The 21,215-nt window shown below is 36.1% G+C and overlaps 1 protein-coding gene across 15 annotated transcripts in view; it reads right to left on the reverse strand.

Moving 5' to 3' along the window:
- The window catches only part of LOC108710147 (collagen alpha-1(XXV) chain), a 240,338-nt gene that overhangs the window by 31,315 nt on the left and 187,808 nt on the right, over positions 1–21,215 (reverse strand). For 14 of the 15 annotated variants that reach the window (XM_018251275.2, XM_018251222.2, XM_041590048.1 and 11 more), the window contains 4 exons: positions 7,154–7,216; positions 6,063–6,131; positions 3,126–3,170; positions 1,141–1,185 (listed from right to left, as the gene is read on the reverse strand). In XM_018251275.2, the coding sequence (XP_018106764.1) occupies positions 1,141–1,185; positions 3,126–3,170; positions 6,063–6,131; positions 7,154–7,216 (222 nt within the window). The remainder of the gene's footprint in view (positions 1–1,140; positions 1,186–3,125; positions 3,171–6,062; positions 6,132–7,153; positions 7,217–21,215) is intronic. The other variant, XM_041590038.1, reaches the window with a different exon arrangement.

Below are 21,215 nucleotides of genomic sequence, written 5' to 3' on the forward strand. Positions count from 1 at the left end.
CTACTTATAATACACATTTTACTATATCATATGTATCAAGTAACACCTCTAAGCACTAACACCTGATGACCTTACTGAATCCTGTTTTACAGAGATTCTTAACCTAAGGGATTGGATCTCTATGGTCTGCTTCAATGTAGGAAAGTTTTGACTACAATTTGAAAAAAAAGTACACAAGTGATTCTTAAAGTGTTTTTTGGGTTGCCAAGCTGATTCCCAAAATGAATCAAAATCCCATACACAAAAGCTATATATATATATATATATATATATATATATATATATATATATATATATATATATATATATATACTTTAAAATTTATATTTTCTAATTGGTGTATGAGGAAGTCATTTAATGACTGATGCTTAGTGATGTAACTAATGACTTTTGTATATTGTAGAAAATAAGGTACCCACTGCTGAGTTGCATTAGCCAAATAAAAGCATTAGGCCTGCAGTCTGGCATCATTATATTGCAATGCCTCAGTGACTACTGATATACCTATATTTAATATATATATATATATATATATATATATATATATATATATATATATATATATATATATATATATATATATATATATATATATCATTATTCCCATTATTCCAGGTTACAAGTTACAGGGCAGATTTATCATGCTGGACAAAGTGCAAAATACTGGAGAAAATCAACAGTTTTTTTGCCAAAATGCACAGTGATTGCCCAGCATTCCAGTGGGACTACTCTACCTAAGATTTGCACCAGGTTGTAAATGTATGGGAGGCCATACATCCAAATGCACACCTCTTACAAGCAGTGTTTCATTTGCCACATTTAGAGGTAACCCTGTACTTGAATGGATTCAAGTGCTAAGTGCAGTAACCTGTGCCAGATCCACAAATATAAAGGCAACAGTACAAGGGTACAGCACTCTTCTGCATGGAAATGGGTATAAACACAAGAGCTAAGTCTATAATACTGTATTTTGCATTTCTGTCTCCTTTTGCCTGTCTTTCATTTGCACCTACACATAGTAGATAAGTCTTTTGTCTTATACATTTATATACTGCAATCTATTAGATTTCTCTTTATCCAAAAATCTGATACTATGCTGATACCCCCCTCATGTGTATGAATAACATGACTGTCACTTACTCTAGGACCAATGGGGCCAGAATCTCCTTTGCTTCCAGCATCACCCTAATAAGATAAAGCAACAATGAATGAGAAACCACATGTGCAGTAATTTAGAAACTAATGTTGTACGTGCTATAAAATATGTGAATTAAAGGAACTCCAAACCAATTATGTGGTGTGGAAAAACAGCCAGTTCTGCAATTAATATTTTTCTTGGGGAAAAATATGACATAGATGAAATTAGATTAATAATGTGTTTCTGTGTGATGATTCCCAGAACAGACTGAGAATATTATGTGTTCTACTTTCCTGTGTATACATTGCAATGATTTATACTAGTAACAGAAATACCAGTTGGTCAAATAAAGGCAGAAGTATTCTTTTTGCAGTCTGATGTTAAATGGTGGCAGTGATGGGTGTTTAAAGGGCTAGTTCACCTTCCCTAAACTTTTTAGTTTTGAAATAGATTAATAATTATTTTTTTCATTACTATTTCTAAAGTTTAAGTTTTAAAAATGAATTAATTTCATTAGTGCTAGGCAAAGTCACACGGGCTCCCTCAAGCACCTGCTCCAAGCAAGGTGACAGAGGGGTGTTTATGTCATTTCCCCCTCCAAGCTACCATCAACGTTTCAGAAGACCCCCCTCTTCTGTCTTCCCCTTATTCCTGACCTGAATTTTATTCTCTTTCTTTATTTTGCCAGTAGCAACTCCCTAATGTTGACATTCTAAATTGCTACAATTACATTAGTTGTAAAATTGCCCTGTAGCACCAGAAGTGTCAGCCGCTACTGAGAATGCACCCCAAAATTTACTATAGTCTGCTACAGGGTAGCTGTTACTATTGACACATTAGATGTCATTTCTCTAATACAGATGAACAATGTATTAATATATCAGATATATTGCTGACCTCGATTACAGAGTTCATATGAGAGGGAGAAAAATTAAATCATTTAAACCTGAATTTTATTAAAAGATATAAAAATTAAAGCAATTGAAAAAAGTCAATTTCTCATTAATGAGTTTTTTAAAGTGGTAGTTCACTTTTAAGTTAACTTTAGTATGTCATATAGTGGCCAATTCTAAGCAACTTTTCAATTGGCCTGCATTATTTATTTTTTATAGGTTTTTTTCATTATTTGCCTACTTCTCACTCTTTCCAATTTTCAAATGGGGGTCGCTGGTCCCATCTAAACAACAAATGCTCTATAAGGCTACACATGTATTGTTATTGTTACTTTTTATTATTTATTTTTATATTCAGACCATCTCCTATTCTTATTTCAGTCTCTTATTCAAATCAATGCATGATATTTGGACCCTAGCAAGCAGATTGGAGAGCTGCTGAATGAAACGCTAAAGAACTCAAAAACCAAAAATAATAAAAATGAATTCCACTTGCTAATTGTCTTAGAATATGACTCTCCATATCATACAAAAAAAGTAAATCAATGGTGAACAACACCTTTAATATATATTTTATCCTATATACTATTTTAAATATATGACATGGCTAAGATGGAAACTATGGTTATGTGTTATGAAACTATTACAATTAAAATACTTTAAAAAGAAAAACAAACAAAATATATCTACAGGAACTTGGCAGCCCAAATGGCAAACACAAATTTCTATTCCTCTGATATAACATTTGTAATTTCTCCAAGGTCATTTTCTGCCAAAGAGCCCCACTCTGATTTTGAGTCTTATGGGGTCTTTATCAGAATTCAGACATCCATCAGATTTCCTTTCATATTTTATTTGCTAAATCAAAGAAGGACATCTAGAATGGCATGCACTTCTAATAATATGTTCAGCCACTAGGTGGAACCCAAGCTTTAAATGCATGTTTAAGTTTCATGTTTTAGCTGCACATGCATGGAGAGTGACTCAAATGGCTAACAGACAGATTTATACTTTTTTTTTTTTTTTTTTTTTAAATGTACACTACATTTTAAGAAAAAGTAGGAAAATAGGAGCATGAAGCAAGTGCTACTGACCTTTGACCCCTTTGGGCCTCTAGATCCAGATTCACCTGGTTCCCCCTGTTACATGCAAAGTTTGCAAAAGAAGAGAGCAAAGACAGTTACAGAGGAAGCAGAGGTAGAGATAGCCATGGTTTCCATACAAAGAGTAACATGCCAGAAAGAAGCAGTAAAAAGCATAATTGCCTTTAATGAGGATTTATATTCTGAAAATCAATGACATTTTATGATAATGGCGATGTGTTCCCAAGCATAACAAGGCCTCAGATTATATGTGCCAGACCCTTAGTGCTCAGAAAGCATTTTTAAATGCATTTTCACCTGTCACCTGTAGGGCTAATAAGAAATATACAGCCAAGGCCCAGCATAATTACCTATTTTTATTTGAATGTCATTTTCATGGCCACCAACCACTTACTATACACGTAAATGTCACTGGCCCACAAAGTTTTCTCTTAGCACTAAATATATGTCAGTCCTGAGATGAGCGGAAGGATTCCGATGCTTATGACCTTCTCAAAGCAGGCCATAAAGTAATAATGGGGAAATAATTTATTCACAAGAGTAAAACCTTATCTGCTCTGCACATATATTGCTTATATATGGGGGTCCCAAAAAGCAGTGCAGGGTACCCCACCACTACAATGCTTGAGTGTGCTCATTCACTCATGGTGCATGAACAAACGAGAACACAAATCAGCATTCTTACAAGGACCTGGTCTAGGCAACAAAAGAGGTACATGACTAGTGCCCCCCACCATTGTGCCTTAGACACATGCCTATTCTGCCTATGCCAAGTTGTGACAACAGTTGGCACTGGAAGGGTTTGTTTCCTGCAGCCCTGAGCTTGAAAGGCTTGTGTTTTGATAACAGCCCTAGCAATAGCATCATGCCAAACACAAGCCTAATATTTCTGGCTTGGGACCCTTTGTCAGGGGTGCCTGTGCAGGATGGTGTTAAGTCAATGGTACCCGTATTCTGTTCACCTTCTAGTCTGGATGGAGACAGAATGGAAGTAGTGCTATATTATGGATATTATGGTGAGGTGTCTAGCAGGCCCTACATGTTTGGTTGGTTGGTGGAGCCAAGATGCAACTTGATCACTTCAGATCACCTTGTCCAAGCACATGTATTACGAAGTGCCTTGCCCAAAATCATTACATGTTGCTGATTATCCCCAATACTTTATTTTGTGGTCTACTGCCACTTTCATATTCTCTTATGGCTTCCATAATTTTTTCTTCCTGTGATTTAGCTGTTCTTATGACAATATCTGTAAACCAGTCTTTATTTTGCAGTTCTACCTCATTCTTTTTCATGCCCTGATTGTCTTATTTGGTAACATTTACCCAAAACACTCCTCATTTACACGCAGTTACCATTTTAATCAGGGCTGGTCCTATCACATGTGGGGCCCAATTGGGACCATGTTGGCGGGGCCCCTAGACAAAGTGTTGCTGGCTACTGACACACCAAGTATTTAGGAAAATAAGGGCATACAGGCACAAAATAGAAAGGAAAGGGGCAGACAAGGTAACATAATAGGGGCACACAGGGTAAGAGAGAGAGGGAGGAAATAGGAGAGTGGACTGGGCCAATTAGTTTGGGGCTGGGCCGATTCAGCTTGGGAGCAGGCTTGGTTGGATTGGGGGCAGGCAGGGCCTATCAAGGTTGGAGGAAAGCTGGGCCTATGAGAGTTGGGGGCAGGCTAGACCTATGGATTTTGGGATGGGCTGGACTCTCAAAGTTGGGGGCAGGCCAGGCAGCATCATGTGCTGAGGGAAATATTATCTGTGGTGCGGGGCCCCCCAGAGGTGCGGGGCCCAATTGGGCCCAATTGGGCCCAATTGGTCCAATTGGCCTAAGGCCGGCCCTGATTTTAATGATATCAGGTAAAACAAAAATTGCAGAGGAGAGAGGAGAACAGAACTGTATTACATGTTACAAATGGAAGGAGCATATAGAATATATAATATGTCCTAGTTTGCCCAGGATTTACACAGTTAATGAAAATATTGTAAACCTGTGCTTGCTGTAATTAAATACATACTTATAATGATTGTGTGTGATTAGGTCATTTTTGTCTCACGTTTACAAGTGGACTGCACAGCCCTGTTGACTTTACATAGACCCTAAATGAGGTTTAAAGAACAGTTTCAGTTGTACTCAGAAATACTACAGAATTCTGGCATGAATGTAGTTATTTCATTCATAGCAAACTTATGCGCTATACTGGGGATGTCAGGGTTTTTTTTTTAAATCAGATAACATTATAAACAAGTCATGCCAAAATACGTGGGTAGCCCTGAATGAATAGAAATATTATAGCAGTGCAGTGGTTATTATAATTATAGCATTATGATTTACTGTACACCATTGACTCCACCTCAGGATCCAAGTGAGCGCTACACTAAATCAGGATTTACAAGAGTTGGCCTTGGCAAAAATACGTTTGTTGCCACAACAGCAGCCAATGAAGATCATATTATATATTCAGATGTCTGAATACTAGGAGCACAGACATTAGGGTTAAGACGCAATAAATCCTAACAGCCACAGCCAGTATATTCGCTGAAATTCTTCCAAGAATAGAAATTTATAGGCTGTATGGGATAGGCAGGATCCCCACAATGTGATGTGGAATACATTTGGAATATTAATTAACTTTTAGAACTTAGAGTCGAGGCGAGTTGTTTAATTTGCGATGAGTGCAAATGCTTCCATAGAAGGCCACATGGTGGCAATGTTACAAATATGATGCAGTGACTGCACCAGTGGTTAAAATGCTTCGTTCCTACCATGCAACCTTTTATGGATAAATAGTGGGAGGTGTTTGAAAGAGGCGATAGTGTTCAATATTATACATCACTCCACAATGATGGCTCATATTTGTTCTGTAAATTATACAGAAAAAATCTCATACGGCCAATAAATGATCATTTGGGGGCTTACCTTTGGTCCAGGTCCACCGGTACTGCCCCTCTCTCCCCTTCCAGGTGGGCCAATTTCTCCCCGTTCCCCCTAAACATAAAAATAATTTCACATGTAATTTGACTTCTTAGCACAATACTTTTTGAGTAAAAAAGAAGGTTTGAATTAATTTAGGGTTATTTGCTATAGGCAAAGAAATACTAATAATTACAAGTACAGCAAAATCCAGCAACACTTCCCTAATCATTTCCATTGCCTTCCAATCCAGATCCAAATTAGGTGGGAGGCAGAGCTTGATTGGTGGCCAGTGCTACACTAAAATAGCTCTTAGGGTAGAGCATCAAATCCTAATAAAACCTAATCTGAAAAGCCCTGGGTCCAAAGAATTTTGCATAACATATTTAAAGTCCAATTCCTTAGTGGATTTGACTGTAATGCAGAAAACAAAGGGTCACCGCAAAGATATTGGGTCCTGTAAATGACATACCAATGCTTTTTAAAATAGTTATGTTTGCTGTAATCTCCTTGGGAAATCCATGGAAGGCAGTGGTACAAAAACAAAGTAAAAAAGAACTCTTAACTGATTTCCTGCCAAATAAACAGAAGACAAGAAGGTAAAAGCTATAAGAAAATATTTCTCTTTTGACAGCTGCTACTAAATCAGATCTAAAATGATAACAATCTCAGTCACAGGGCTCTGAGTAATTCCCATGTTATTTTGCACCCTGTATCTGCTATGTTTGTATGAGGAGAACAAGTCCCATCTCATGAGCAGAAGTGATGACCTAGGGTTCCCTTACTGAACATCAGCATCTTGAGGTATAATGCTCTGTACATAACTAGTCCTTAATGGGAGGCAGATACATCCATACTAGTGACACAAAGTGATAGAATATGATTTCAAAGGGGATCTAAAGCATAAAAAGGAATAGAAAATGAACATTTTGCACATTGAACTGCAATTGGTAGCAGCCCAGACTTCAGAAACCTCTAGGCTGATGAAATACTTACTTTTCCATTAAATGGTCAGTAAAAAAACATTCTTCTTGTTCATGTATGTTAGGAAACAAATGCTGGACTGAAGATAATAAATGATGAAATATATTTCTTACCTTAGTCCCTGGCAAGCCTGGTAATCCAGGTTCTCCTTGAGGCCCTAGAAATCCTGGCTCTCCCTTTGAAGAGGAAATATCAAATTTGTGAGAATTTTAGTAAGGTGATATGCAATTAGAAGGTGTATTATAAACCGCATTAGACTACCATTATTTAATATTTTGAAGCCTTTATTACCTGCCAATCCAAATACCACACATTTTATTTAGGCAAAGACTGCCCATCTTACTATGACAATTAGATAAACTTGTTGTGGCTAAAGGTATATAGAATAATATAGACTATCCAGATTTAGATGACCACAACAGGCCATCTCAGATTATCCCTTTAAAAGAGGATCATCCATATGTAATCAAAGGCACTAAATTAGTAACCCATAACAACTTATAAGATGTTTGCTTTTAAAAAGGTGACTGATAAATTCTACCTGCTGATTAGTTGCCATGGGTTACTGCTCCTGGACAAACTTAGTGCCTTTTATTACATAACCCCCTAAGTGATTTAGTAAAAGTTTACTAGAAAAAGGTTGCCTTCCCATATATCTGGGTACCCTATAATTTTATGCACACACTAATTAATTATGTCAACTCACAAGGGTTAATGTTTGCAATTCAGTGCAGTTGCAAAATACTGTATATTAATGTATTTGGTACACATTCAAAATACAATATAATAGAAATGCAATATACAAAATACAATGTAATAGAAATACAATCTACAAAATACAATGTAATACTGCTTGTCAAATTCACAAAAACATGCATTAAGATAAGGCACATAAATGCAATATGCGTTTTAATGCATTTAGCATGCATTTCACTAGATGCACATTCAAGGTTTATTCTATATAATCATGCACTACATTTCTCTCAAGCAAGTAAAATCTCTCTCCAATGTATTGTGTGCTGTTTTTTATGTTCATATATATATATATATATGGGGGGCGTGCATGAAAGCAGAGGACCGGCCGCTCCGCCCACTAGACCTCGGGTCATAGTAACCGCCCACCTCTACAGCACCATGGACGGGGCGTTGGACACGCCCACTCAGTAGCGTTGTTTTAGTGTCAGAATGCTGCACTATAGAACAGGCGGATGCATGAACTTGGGAAAGTGGGCACAGTGCGATTCAGGAATAGGTCCATAATGGGTAACATTGAGCTACATTTTCCCCGCACATACCTATGTTGTTATTTTGGTTGCCTAGCAACAGTTTTTGGCGCCAAAATGGAGGTTTTAAAACTCCCCCCTGGACACTATGTTCTGTTTCTTTCCCTGATGAAAGCTCCAAGATGGAGCTGAAACGTCGGATTTAATAAAACCTCCTTTGCATCAACTTCTTTTTGTTTGTAATTCCTTGGAGTGCTGTCACACTGCAGGACTATATATTGATTTTTTCGACCAGCACCCAGGTTAAGTTTTTGGCTGAAGGTGTGCGTCCATACGAACTGTGTATATATATATATATATATATATATATATATATATATATATATATATATATATACTTACTCTGGAATTACATGTAATGCACCACATTTGGCACATTTTGTTCTCTTTGCCTCTTCACATGCTGAGCCTTATTGAACTGCTCTGACCATTTGGCATCCAGGCCAATAACTGGATCGTAATGTAGTCTCATGCATCCAAGGCCAAAGAGGTTCTCACCCAACAGGATGGTATTCTAATCCCACATATTTTTTGAGCAGTCCCAATACAGGCTAATACATGGCTGTCTAGGCCTGGATTTAAAGCCATTTGCTCTTGGGCTGTAATGACAATTGGCCCAAAGGTAATTGGCTTTAAATGACATAAGTAAGACATTTTATTTGCATTGAAGCTACTGCAAAACTACAGCTCCCAGACGATAAGCTTGAGCACTTATCGATACTAAATGAAAGCCTCTTTAGTGATGTCTGACATCTGTTTTCAATGTTCCGTAGGCTCAAAGTGTTCCCATTAAGTCGTGAGAGGTAAATCTGTGCAAACATCCACTCCAGTTTTATACTCTTTTATCCTGCTTCATCTACCAGACAAAAGTATTATTGTCCTTTCTTTTACTAAGACCGTTTCTGACTTCTAAAAATACCAAATGCTATTCCTCTAATAAAAACCCAAGTTATCTAACAAGAATCTTAACTAGTCACAATTAAACTATCCACCATCTCCAGCTGCAGGAAATTGCTTTGTGGGCTACAGAAGCAGGGGGAAAAAAATGAACAAGCCTTTACGTCATGTGGATGTGATTGATACTTCATATGGGGCATTAGAGCTGGTATTTTCAGGAAACGGAGCAATGTCTCAAGTTGTACCAGCAATTCTCCGTTAAGCTAAAAACCATGTGAGCACTAAATGAGAAACACTGTCTTAGAGCTCTTGAGCTGGGCTGCTGGCTCAGTGTCCAAAAGTCTACCTGATACTCTTTTATTCAGTTTCATATAGAAACCAGCACATTCTTTTTATCGAATGAGAGCTTAGTCATGAGCTTGTGGGAAGCACTACTGTACTGTACAATGGGGATTGCACAAGTAGAGCCTTTCCTGTTAGTGGTCTGGGGGGCTATTATGTGTCTGTCATGCAGGGTCATGCACGTATGCATCGCTACTGTTTTAACAACTTAGATAAAGTATTGCAAAAGTAAGTTCTTCCAGCTGTTTTAAACTTAAAATCATAATCTATTTAACCAGCAGCTTAATGACTTAAAATCCTGGTAGTTCCTGGTTCATAGGAGGTGAAGGGCCCAACACATAGACTTCCCATTCAAGGTTATTGGGCCCCTCACCTTCCATGAACCGGGACCTCCCAGAATTTTAAGGTGGCATGATACAGTCCCATTTTCAGGATATCATATTATTTAGGTCTGCTCCATGCTGATGGATGCCATTGCCCAATCAGGTTTCTTGTTGTGAACAACAACTTCAAGGCCCACACACAGATAGTTATCCAAATAGTTCAGTTGCTTATAAACAGTTTAACCATGTTTTCTAGAGTTATATCCCAATAGCCCATGGATAGCTGAAAGTTATACGAATGGGCAAAATACTACATTTGCTAAACTTATTAAAATAGTTTTGATAAAGTACCTACATATTCAGTACTGTACAACACAAACATACAGATTAGATACAAATTCAAACTTGTAAAGAAGGCCATACTTATTAAATTGCGTGCACCTATGTTCTCTTTCCGCTATCACTAATGGACACATTGGGGGTTATTTTTTTATCAGTAACTTATGGCAACCAATCAAATTGTTGCATTCGTGGTTCTACCTGCAACTGGCTGGAAAAAGCCAATCACTAATTGGTTGTTATGGGTTACTGCCCACAGGCTAATTAGCCCAGTGTTGATAAATGATCCCCATTGTATCTAGAACAGCTAGTGAATACAGGGCCTCCATTAGCACATTGCCGACTCATATGCCTTTTTGCACCCACAAAACTGTGGGTATCGAGGGTGAGAAAATGAAATGCCTATGGCCTCCCAATGTAATACCGATAATCATGAGTGCAACTTGCAGACCATTTACAATAATAAAATGAATTGATTTCAGTGTGCCCTCCTTCATGGACAAGCATTATTTTTTACCATACCAGAAACAACCTACCCAGCTGAAAGTAGCAGCTATTAATTTATTACAGAAGTCTTTCTATAGGAATACAATGAATATTGCAGGGTAAGCCTGCAGCCCCATACTGCCATACAAGATATGATCACCAGCTTTTAAGAAATTTTATGGCAGCCATAGTTAGGATTTGTGTGAAGTGGAGGGTAGGAAGGGTTACCAGATCACTAAAGAGTAGAAGGTATATATTACAAGCAAAGCTGGGAATGAATAAAGTTAAAATGCAATCAAACTGCAATCAGTTCAGCCCTAATAACTGTGTTTGTAATGCGTCCTCCAGTCTTTCAATGACCTGGTAACCCTAGTCTGGAATAGCACATGAAATTTGAATGTAGCTACAAAGGAAATCAAAGAACTGGTTGCTATCCTGACATTCTGTCTGTGGTCTGTGGTTTCCCACAGATGTTTAGACCACTGATTTGCTTCAATAAACAGTAGTGCCTCCATCTATTTTCTCACTATTCAGTCGTTGCAATGGAATTTTATCTATAGCTTATAGAGCTGCTGTTGTATAACAATATTTACTAAAATGGTATATTTCATAGAACGTAAATGGTTATGAACCACATAACTGTACCATTATAATAAATCTCACTAACCATGGCAGATTTATTAGGAAGGGAAATTCATCATCAGAGGCAAAGCTTTGCATTATTGCAGGGACCCAGAGCAACCCCTAGTAGTTTGTTTTCTATTCATTCCATTTATATATACTCCAGCTAGCTAATGTGTAATGATGTTACTTTTGTAACAATTTAGATTTTAGCCCAATATTTATGCTCTTGTGGAATGACATTTAAACTTGGAACAGCACCTCGCTTCCCATATTTAAACAACTCTCTGTGCACCGTGCAACCAATTTATTTTAAAGACTGAGATTTTCAAGCCTTCGGAGCACCAGCTGTGAACAAAATTGTAACCACCACTAATTTATTTGAGGATTTACACTGCAGTTGGACAGAAATGGATAATTTCTCGCTGCTTTCTGGCTACGTTTGTCTCAATCCCATGGCTGCCTTTTAAAAGGGCTCGTCGAACGTATGACAATTTTATACAGGTCTGTTCTGCTTCCTGAGCCTGGAATATATTAGTGCAAAATGTAAGTCTAATAAAAACTGCTTTACAGTCATGCCACATTGAAGTGAATTTAAGTATGAGGTAGACAGGAGGGAGGTATATTGTTTAACACTGTAATGCGTTTCCTTTTGCTAAACTTTGTTATTTTGGGTGCTCAGTCTAATCCTTCTTGTGGATGCAATATTATTCTTTCCTCACTCCCAGGAATTCTGCTCTTTATTTAAACCTTATGCGTATTTGGTGCCATATTCATCTGAAAAATAGGTGTTTTTTAACAAAAAGTTTATACCCTGTTCAATACTGTTTAGATCTATTTTATATTACATAGAGGAAAAGAGTATAAAAGCACTGGTGATTATAAGTTCATGTATATATAAATGCTCTTAGGCAGAGATGGGATATTCTGTAAATATATTAATCACCAGTGCTTTTATACTCTTTCCTCTATGTATTATAAAATAGATCAAATGTTATAAAAATCGGAATTATTTGGATAATAATCAGGATTTGTTTTATCTTAGTACGGATACTGTTTTATTATTACAGAGAAAAAGAAAATCATTTATAAAAATCAGAATTATTTGGATAAAATGGAGTCTATGGGAGATGACCATCATGTAATTCGGATCTTTCTGGATAATGGATTTATGGGTACTGTGTATAAATATATATATATATATATATATATATATATATATATATATATATATATATATATATATATATATATATATAGACATATATATATATATATATATATATATATATATATATATATATATATAGACATATATATATATATATATATATATATATATATATAGGTCCGGACTGAGAATTAAAATAGGCCCTGGCATTTCAGGTACACAGAGGCCCAAGCAGCCCCCACCAGCCCACTAAATACTGACTTTGTTTGGAACCTTATAGCAACCCCTCTGGACAATTGAACTCACAGATTGCCAGTCGGGGCCTGTATATATATATATATATATATAAAATATATATATATTCAGGTATAGGATCCATCCATCATACTTCACGAAGGATCCGCACTCTCAGGACTTATAAAATAAAATAATCATTTATTAACAGAACTTCAATCGGCCTTTCTCTCTCTCTCTCTCTCTCTCTCTCTCTCTCTCTCTCTCTCTCTCTCTCTCTCTCTCTCTCTATATATATATATATAGTGATGGAAGCTGCTGTTTTGCTTTATGCTTCCTTCTATAAAAACCAAAATGCACTATATTTTAGACATCCACCAGCCCGTTGAGATCATGCATTGTTCTTGACTTAAACACATTTCAGGTGACACATTCTCATGCTAAAAGACTGATTACCAGCCAGTAATGCCCTCAGAGCAAATATCATATCACCCCGGGGGCCATATTCATACAAATTTTATCTGGGCCTGTCTTCCATGGGCATGTCCATTCCTCATGCACAAAGTTTACATTTTAATTGCCAACATTATAAAATCAGAAACTGTTGGATAAACATTTTTGTCTAAAACAACTGACCTGGATAAGTTCAGTAATATGACAGCTCCTACATACACATACTTATTTGCTTTTTTTTTTTCTTATAAATACAATTTGATTTAAGGAACAGGTCAGAAATAAATTATTTGTGCATACAGTGCAAAATAGTATGCAGCCTAAGTACAGAGCATAGTGCCATTCTAAGCACTGCCACAAGTTAGAGTAATGAAAGCACTTATATATAAAATCTCATGCATAGACTTTAATAAAACAGTGCTAAACAAGCTGTCATTTTTCTAGTGCTGAAAGCTTCATGTATCTTATTTGCTTAGTATTGTACCACTTAAATGAAAGATGATGAGAGACATCTGTAATAGTGTACCACTCCAAGGAAGGAAGGAAGGAAAAGAGGTTGATACATACAGAAGCTGTTTCCTTTCAAAATACCCATTTCCAAGAGAGATCACTTTCCAGGCACTTTTCCCTGAAGCTGCAATGTCCTTATGCCAAAGTTTTTATCAACAGGCTTGATTGATTAACATGTGCCAGAGACATGAAAACAAGGTGACCCAAGAATGTTCTCCATTTTATCTGAGCTTAGGGCATAATGACTGGATGTCAGTATGACTGATTGATACATGCCAATTAAAATAGTATGGCATTTGTCAATGTTTCTTGCCTTTAAGGTTTGCATGCAGGGCTTTATACTGTATATTTAATGCCCCAAGACTGAGTATACTGTAATAAGTAGTGATGGGCGAATTTCTCCCGTTTCGCTTGGCAAAAATTTTGCGTCAATTTTGAAATCCGCCGTGAATTTGCGCCAGACTAATTTATTCACCCATCACTAGTAATAAGGCATTGGTAACATATTATGTTATAATACACAAAAGCCATGAATATCTTGAAAATTATATCCTTATAAACGGTGAGTTCTGATGTCATCATTTATAAACGGTGAGTTCTGATGTCATTTCTGTCACATGACTCACTGAAACTTGTGTATTATAATAAATAAAGTATCCCAGTTGCAAAATATGAGGATATTATAAGCTCCATGACCTGTATAAAATCACTGGGCCTTGTGTTTTTATACGGTCATGAAACTCCTCGGTAACTTATAATATCCTTATAATTTACAAGAGGGGGTACTTTATTCACTATATTATGAGTAATTATGCCAATAGTATTTGGTTGGTGCGATAATCTGCACTTACAGTTTGCATCAGTATATACAGTATATTCATATTGTATTCCCAAAAGCATATTTGTTTGTATTTGGTAACGGTATGGGATCCGTTATTCGGAAATCTGTTATTCAAAAAACTCCAAATTAATGGAAGACCAACTTTCATAAACTCCATTTTAATCAAATATTAAACATTTTTAACAGTACCTTGTACTTGATCGCAACTAAGATATAAATAATGTCAGTTTAATCAGGGCTGCCATTCAATTAGGAGCCCTTACAATTATAACATCTTGGGGCCCCCCTGTGGCATACTGCACAATACTAAAAAGGTTTTTTCAGGACCCCATCCAGTTGAACTGCCTGTACACCCGAATGGCTGGTTTTATTTTAACCACCACAAAGTGTTTTACTTGTCATTAATGTTTAGTTCATATATTCATGCTTTTAATATTTAATTCATTTATTCTTTATTCATTTCAAATCTAGTTCATTTTCAATAAGACTAATGGAATGTAATAATGAAGATTAATTAACAGCCCATGCAATAATGAAACGCCTTTCAACAGTTAATACTTGTTACAATAATGTAATATTTAGGCATCCTATAAATCAAACTTTTCATTCATTATTGGTACTGCTGTTGAGCAGTCAGAGCTAAGTGCTGATTGGCTGCTGCGGGTTACTATTGCTGAGTCAATTTATTGCCCATATATATGTTGCTATTAGGTACTAATGTGAAATAAAGAATGGCAAAGAGATTAGTTAGGAATAGGCCTAAAATGTCTGCTTTTTAAGAATGTATCCCCATTTTACCTTCATAATGCAGCTATTTGTGATGTCCAAAAATCACAAACAGGAGAATAATTGCTTAGTGACTCTGGATAAGAACATATTTTTCAAAAGATATGCCCCCTTGATATATAACCAATTCTATAAAGCTTGCTCCACTTTATCTCACTGGATGACTGCACCATTAAATAAACTGAAAGGACTGCTTAAGAAAAAAGAAAGCTGACGGTTTTTGTTTTAAAGATATTCTGAAGGGAATCCTTAAGTAATAGACAGTTTGGCCAAAAGCCGTCTCATGATCCCTCATGTGTCCAATGGAAATCAGTCATGTTTTATTACAAACTCTTTCCTAGAGCATTCTTTTGAAACATGACCTTGTGCCTGTAAAGGCAAGAGATAAAATAATGAGTTTTTAATAGCCAGGAATATAAAAGCCTGTTGCATATAAAAAAGTACCCTTAATATGTATCTCCCTTTGATAAAACTAAGCTGAAGAGGAAATAACAGCTGAATAATATCTCAGGAAATATGTGAATTGCTTCATACTCTACCACTGATGAATAGATGAGCTCCTGAGTGGCAAGGTTAACTGTAAGCCAATTATTTCTACACAATGCAATGCACAAACGTCTATCTAATTGCAGGCTTGTCTTATCTGTTAGAGGGAAATTCCTAATTAAAGAAAGGTTACTCTACCAATAATTTCTTAACTTGCAGATAATGGGACCTCCCTTATCTAAGAAATGTTCATTGCAATATAAAAGTAAGTATTATTTATAGGCCAGCTTTTGTTTTTTTCAAGGAATGAAGCAGAAACAAGAAAAAGCTGCAATATTTGGAAGGTAATACATTAAGGGGCTGATTCACTAACTTCGAGTGAAGGATTCGAAGTATAAAAACTTCGAATTTTTGTGCTCCTCGACTATCGAATTCGCGTAAATTCGCCTGAGTAGAATGATTCGAATAGATCGAGCGCAAAAACGCTGCGACTATTTGCCATTCGATAGTCGAAGTACTGGATCGAGCGCAAAAACGCTGCGACTATTCGCCCATTCGATAGTCGAAGTATTGTCTCTTTTAAAAATACTTCGACTGCCTACTTCGCCACCTAAAACCTACTGAATTGCTTTAAAAGCCTATGTGAAAGTCCCATAGGCTTGTTTTCCAAGTTTTTGATAGTATAAAAAGGCATTCGATCGAATGAAAATCCTTCGAGCGAATATTCGATCGATCGCCTATTCGCCTGGCGAATATTCGCCAATTCGACTATTCGCCAGTGCGTAAATTCGCCCGAATTACCTATTCGATTCTATTCGATTCTATTCCCCAGTCGAATTTCGAGTGATTTAACCCCTCGAAATTCAACCCTTGATGAATTTGCCCCTTACTATACACTGAATTCCGTCTTAATTCCCCAAAATATACTGCCTGTAAACCTTCATTAAAACAAGAGCCATAAAAACTTTAAACTATTATTAAGCGACACTTCCTAGCATAATCAGGGTAAAGACCACTTTACCCAAGAATGTTCCTGTTCCTGCCCTTAAAAAGAAAAGTTTGTCCTTAAAGGAAAACTATACCCCTCAAACTATGCCTCATTTTAATCTAATGCTACTGTATATGTACATGTTTTTTTTACCAGCTTCATTGTGGCCTGCACAAAGCTCTAAAAATTATTCTTTGTTCAAAGTTTAACTACACTTGTGCTTTCCTTACACCCCTCTCCATACTAAAGCACTTAGATGACTTAAGTTGTAATTTATGAAAGCATATGTCTTCAACACCCGCAAGGCTGATACTGGAAATGGATTGTTTGCCTGGAATCATATAGTTTCAGCTGGCAGAATGCTTCCATCTTATTGAATTACTCCCTTTCCTTTAACCCCTTCCATGTAGTCTTATTGCAGGTTGTCTTTTGCTCTTCTGGAAGGTACAAGAGTGGGGCAATGTAATAAAAGTTTGCTCCAGGTATAATGACCCATAGCAATCGAGTGTTTCCATAAATGATAACTGCTGATTGCTATAAGATAATAGACCTTTTGCAAGCTTTAGGTCTTTTAATACATTACCAAATATTTAGAATGAGACTTTGTAAAATCTTATCTAGGTTACTGTCACATTACTGTAGACATTCTGTTGGCAGCTAAGTTGTTGTTTCCATTTGAGAGAGGCCAAGGGTGGGACAACAAATTAAACTTTTAGAGGTTTTATGTGAAGTTCCAGCAGAAGGATAGTAATTTAATGCTCTGCAAGTAACCATTTTCTCAGAGTGTGCAATGACACAAATTCTGCAGTTTAAAATGAGTAACAACATTATGTTTATTTAATACATATAAATTCCTGCATTGATCATTTAGATTACCATATCCATATTTCTGATTTCATAATAATAATGCACCTACTGTAATACATATATGTAATACTTAGCTATAGTGTGTATATTTTACAAACTTATGCTTCATAAAGTAAATTCAAAGTAAGCAAATGCTTCTAGCAACAACTCTACTTATACAAACACTATACTAAGGGGGTTATTTATTAAAGTCTGAATCGAAAAATGTGAGAAAAAAGTCTCATATTTTTTTTAATTTATTATACCCGGAGGATGGAAAAAGTTAGAATCCTCAGACCTGTCAAGGTTGTATATAAGTCAATGGAAGAGGTCCCTATACGATTTGGAAGTTTCTACAGTCTGCGCTGGTATTAGTCCCAAAATCTGACTGTTTCAGGCAAAAATTTGAAAAATTAGGATGAAACAGCCCCGGAAAAATTTAGTGTTTCGGGAAAAAAATCAGAAAAAATCATATGCTTTGGATTTTCACTCGATTTTATTGAGTTTTTCCCCGATCTGAAAAACCTGTGTTTTTTTAATAATAAATAAGGTCCAATCATGGTTTCTAGTTTGGTCTGACTTTTTTATTTTAAATTTGTATTTTGATAATTAATGCCCTTGATATAGGTACCAACTCATAATTGAGTCACAGGCCAAAGTACAATCCACAAAAAGAAGAAACGATCTGCACTTTGCATATAAAAACAAAAGTATTTCATTGCAAAAGCTAAGGTTTTGAATGGACCACATTGAGAATGGCTGGTGGCGTAGCCAAAACATTGGTTCTATGAAGTCGCTTCTTTTTAGACTTATACCTGTATATGCTTTTCACTTATTTGTTTGATGCTTTTAATATGTTGGTATACAGGTAGGAGTTCAAACATCATACTAGTTTACACAAAAAATAAAGTTAGTAGTCTGTAAATACAAAGCTGTGAAAACTGATCCTGCACAGCACAAAATATTCTTTTGAAATGTGAACCTGATGAAATAAACCACTAATTACAAGGCAAAAATAAGATTGCATGAATAATTCATTTTATATTTAAAACAATTTTGAAGTTCAAGAGATTACATCTCCGATTTCAGTTGAATATACGAAATTGTTTCCAGTCTGAAAGTTTAATCGGCTTACAGAACGCTTAGAATTATCCTTATAAAGACCATGAGTCTTTTGCTTTAGGATGTATTATAGGGCACTAGGGGGAGCTCAAGAAACATATGCAACTGTGCATTTATAAGGACAAAACAATGGCTCAAAAATCTGAAACTCGATTCCAGAGGCATCCTGTTAGTAAACTTATATTGTTGCTTCCCTAATCTTGAGAGGTTATAAAATTGCTACTCTATGGAGGCAAACCTGTTTCTATATATATAAGTATTTTATATTGTACCATATAAATGATCTTTATAATGCGTTTGTTCCAGACACTATTTACCTGTGCAATCCTAGAATATATGTGAAATACAGAATGTAAAGACCTACATATAGATTCTGCCTCTGTGGCACAATGTGGCTTCACGGACGTTACATTACTTAGCGTTCATTTCCCTAAAAGTCTGAAACTAGGGCATTTTAGAGAATAAACAATAAAGCCCAATGGTGCAGTTTTCACTGCTGTCCTCACAACAACAGGATCGATGGCCTATGCAGTCTATAGTGCAAAATTCACTGTGTATACTGCATAGCTCCATAAATGTTCTCCTCTGAGGCACCACTGTATCTTCCTGAGTCTGCAAGCTATTTAGAAGTAGAATTTCATTTCCATTTAAATGAAAGTCTACATCTCATGGTTCTGACAAGAAATATGCCAGCTTCTTATCTTACATATACATAGAATATTCAGAAAATGGGGAACACAATAAAACAAGCCCTAATGTATGGGAACAAATTAAAAGATAAATAGCATTTATATATAGGGTATTTATAGGGCCTCCAGCTGCCAATGAGTTCTTATCAAATATAAAACCATAGCTGCAGAAGCTGCAGGGTAACTGTCACACAATGGAGAAAAACCATTAAAAGGAAGCTGTGCACAGAAATATCTGAAAATGATTTTATATTTATATTTAAATGTATACAGACAATAGCCCAAAATGTCCCATTTTTGCTCAAAAGTCAATAGTTAAATTGCCTTAGTGTGTCTCGCTGGGTAGTGCTGTTTTTGTATTTTTTTGCTCCCTCATTAATAGCAAGGAAAACAAAGAAAATCTTTTAACAATCATAGTGAAAAGCAGAAAATGCTATGTACCTATAATATGTTTCATTTGGTCAATCAGTCAAGACTGGTAAAAATTGCCATCTTAACTGCCTGCCATTTAATCTCTGTGAAATATCAACTAATTACATAAGAGAACACATGGGACGCGTTATTATGTGCAAGAGTGGACCATTAATAATCCACAATAAAGTGTTTTCTGTTTTCATGACAGGAAAGCATTAAGCAGGGGAGGCATCCCAGTGTGCTGACAGCCATGCATCATCTCATATAAGGGCAATCAATGTTAGAAGAAACTTTCCTGTGCTAGAAAAGAAGCCCACAGAAAACCCGATGCTAACAGAGAATTTTGCTCTTCACAAATTCACACAAAGTCATGATTTCTATCTGTGATATTGAGAGTATACGTCAACAGTAGAAGACTAGCTATTACAAAAGAAATTTGGAATTGTCAGATGTCTTGGAATTATGCCAAAGGCTCATGGGAGTCTGGTTAGAGGCAGATCCTAGTGAAATCTTACTAAATTACACCAAGCTTCAAATTGCACATGCTTCTAAATCTAAACCCTTCATTCCTAAAACTTTGGAGATCTGATAGCAATTCTATAAAAGAATGGTGCTGCCTAGCTAACAATCTACAGTCAGTTAGAGGACATGCTCATTTTGCTTCAATTGCTGCTGATCTGGTCTCCATGTCTTCTATTCATGCAGCATAGTATCCAGCTAAATTCAACATAGACCATCATGCTTTCTTTCTATAATCCCCTGGCATTTGGCTTAAATTCCCTATGCTGCTAACAAGTTAACTTTGCTTCAGTACCATATATCATAATTGCCTCTCAAGGACTCTTGACAATAAAACTCTGATATACAAAACAGATCACCATACTGTTTAATAAAGGTATTTAATTGAAATGGGAAATTCTTTAGAGCAGTTAAAACAGGGCTGCTGACTCACAGTTTTATTTCCCATTAACCCCTTTCAATGAAACCAAGTTAAAAACAAATGTTAAAAATCAGACCTACTCACACTGATTATTCCTAAGAAGAAACATTGATGCAGAATAGTTTAAACTTAATTAACCACCTTAGAATTATTTGTCCCATTCTGCTCTGAATGGCCAATTCTTAGAAACAGAATCCACCTCTTCTTGCATTCATTCATTATTAGGTTAATAATTTATTGACCCTTAGATTGGTACCACCAACTAGTAAATCATTTTAAGAGTTGTAAATCCCTATTATCCCCAGTCCTATATAAAACAATGAATATTCATTATGTCAGGTTTGCAACCTGGACACTATTAAAAAAAAAAAAAAAATCAAAATGCCATAAAATACATTTGCTGA

This window comes from Xenopus laevis, chromosome 1L, assembly GCF_017654675.1.
Source record: "Xenopus laevis strain J_2021 chromosome 1L, Xenopus_laevis_v10.1, whole genome shotgun sequence".
Lineage (NCBI taxonomy): Eukaryota > Metazoa > Chordata > Amphibia > Anura > Pipidae > Xenopus > Xenopus laevis.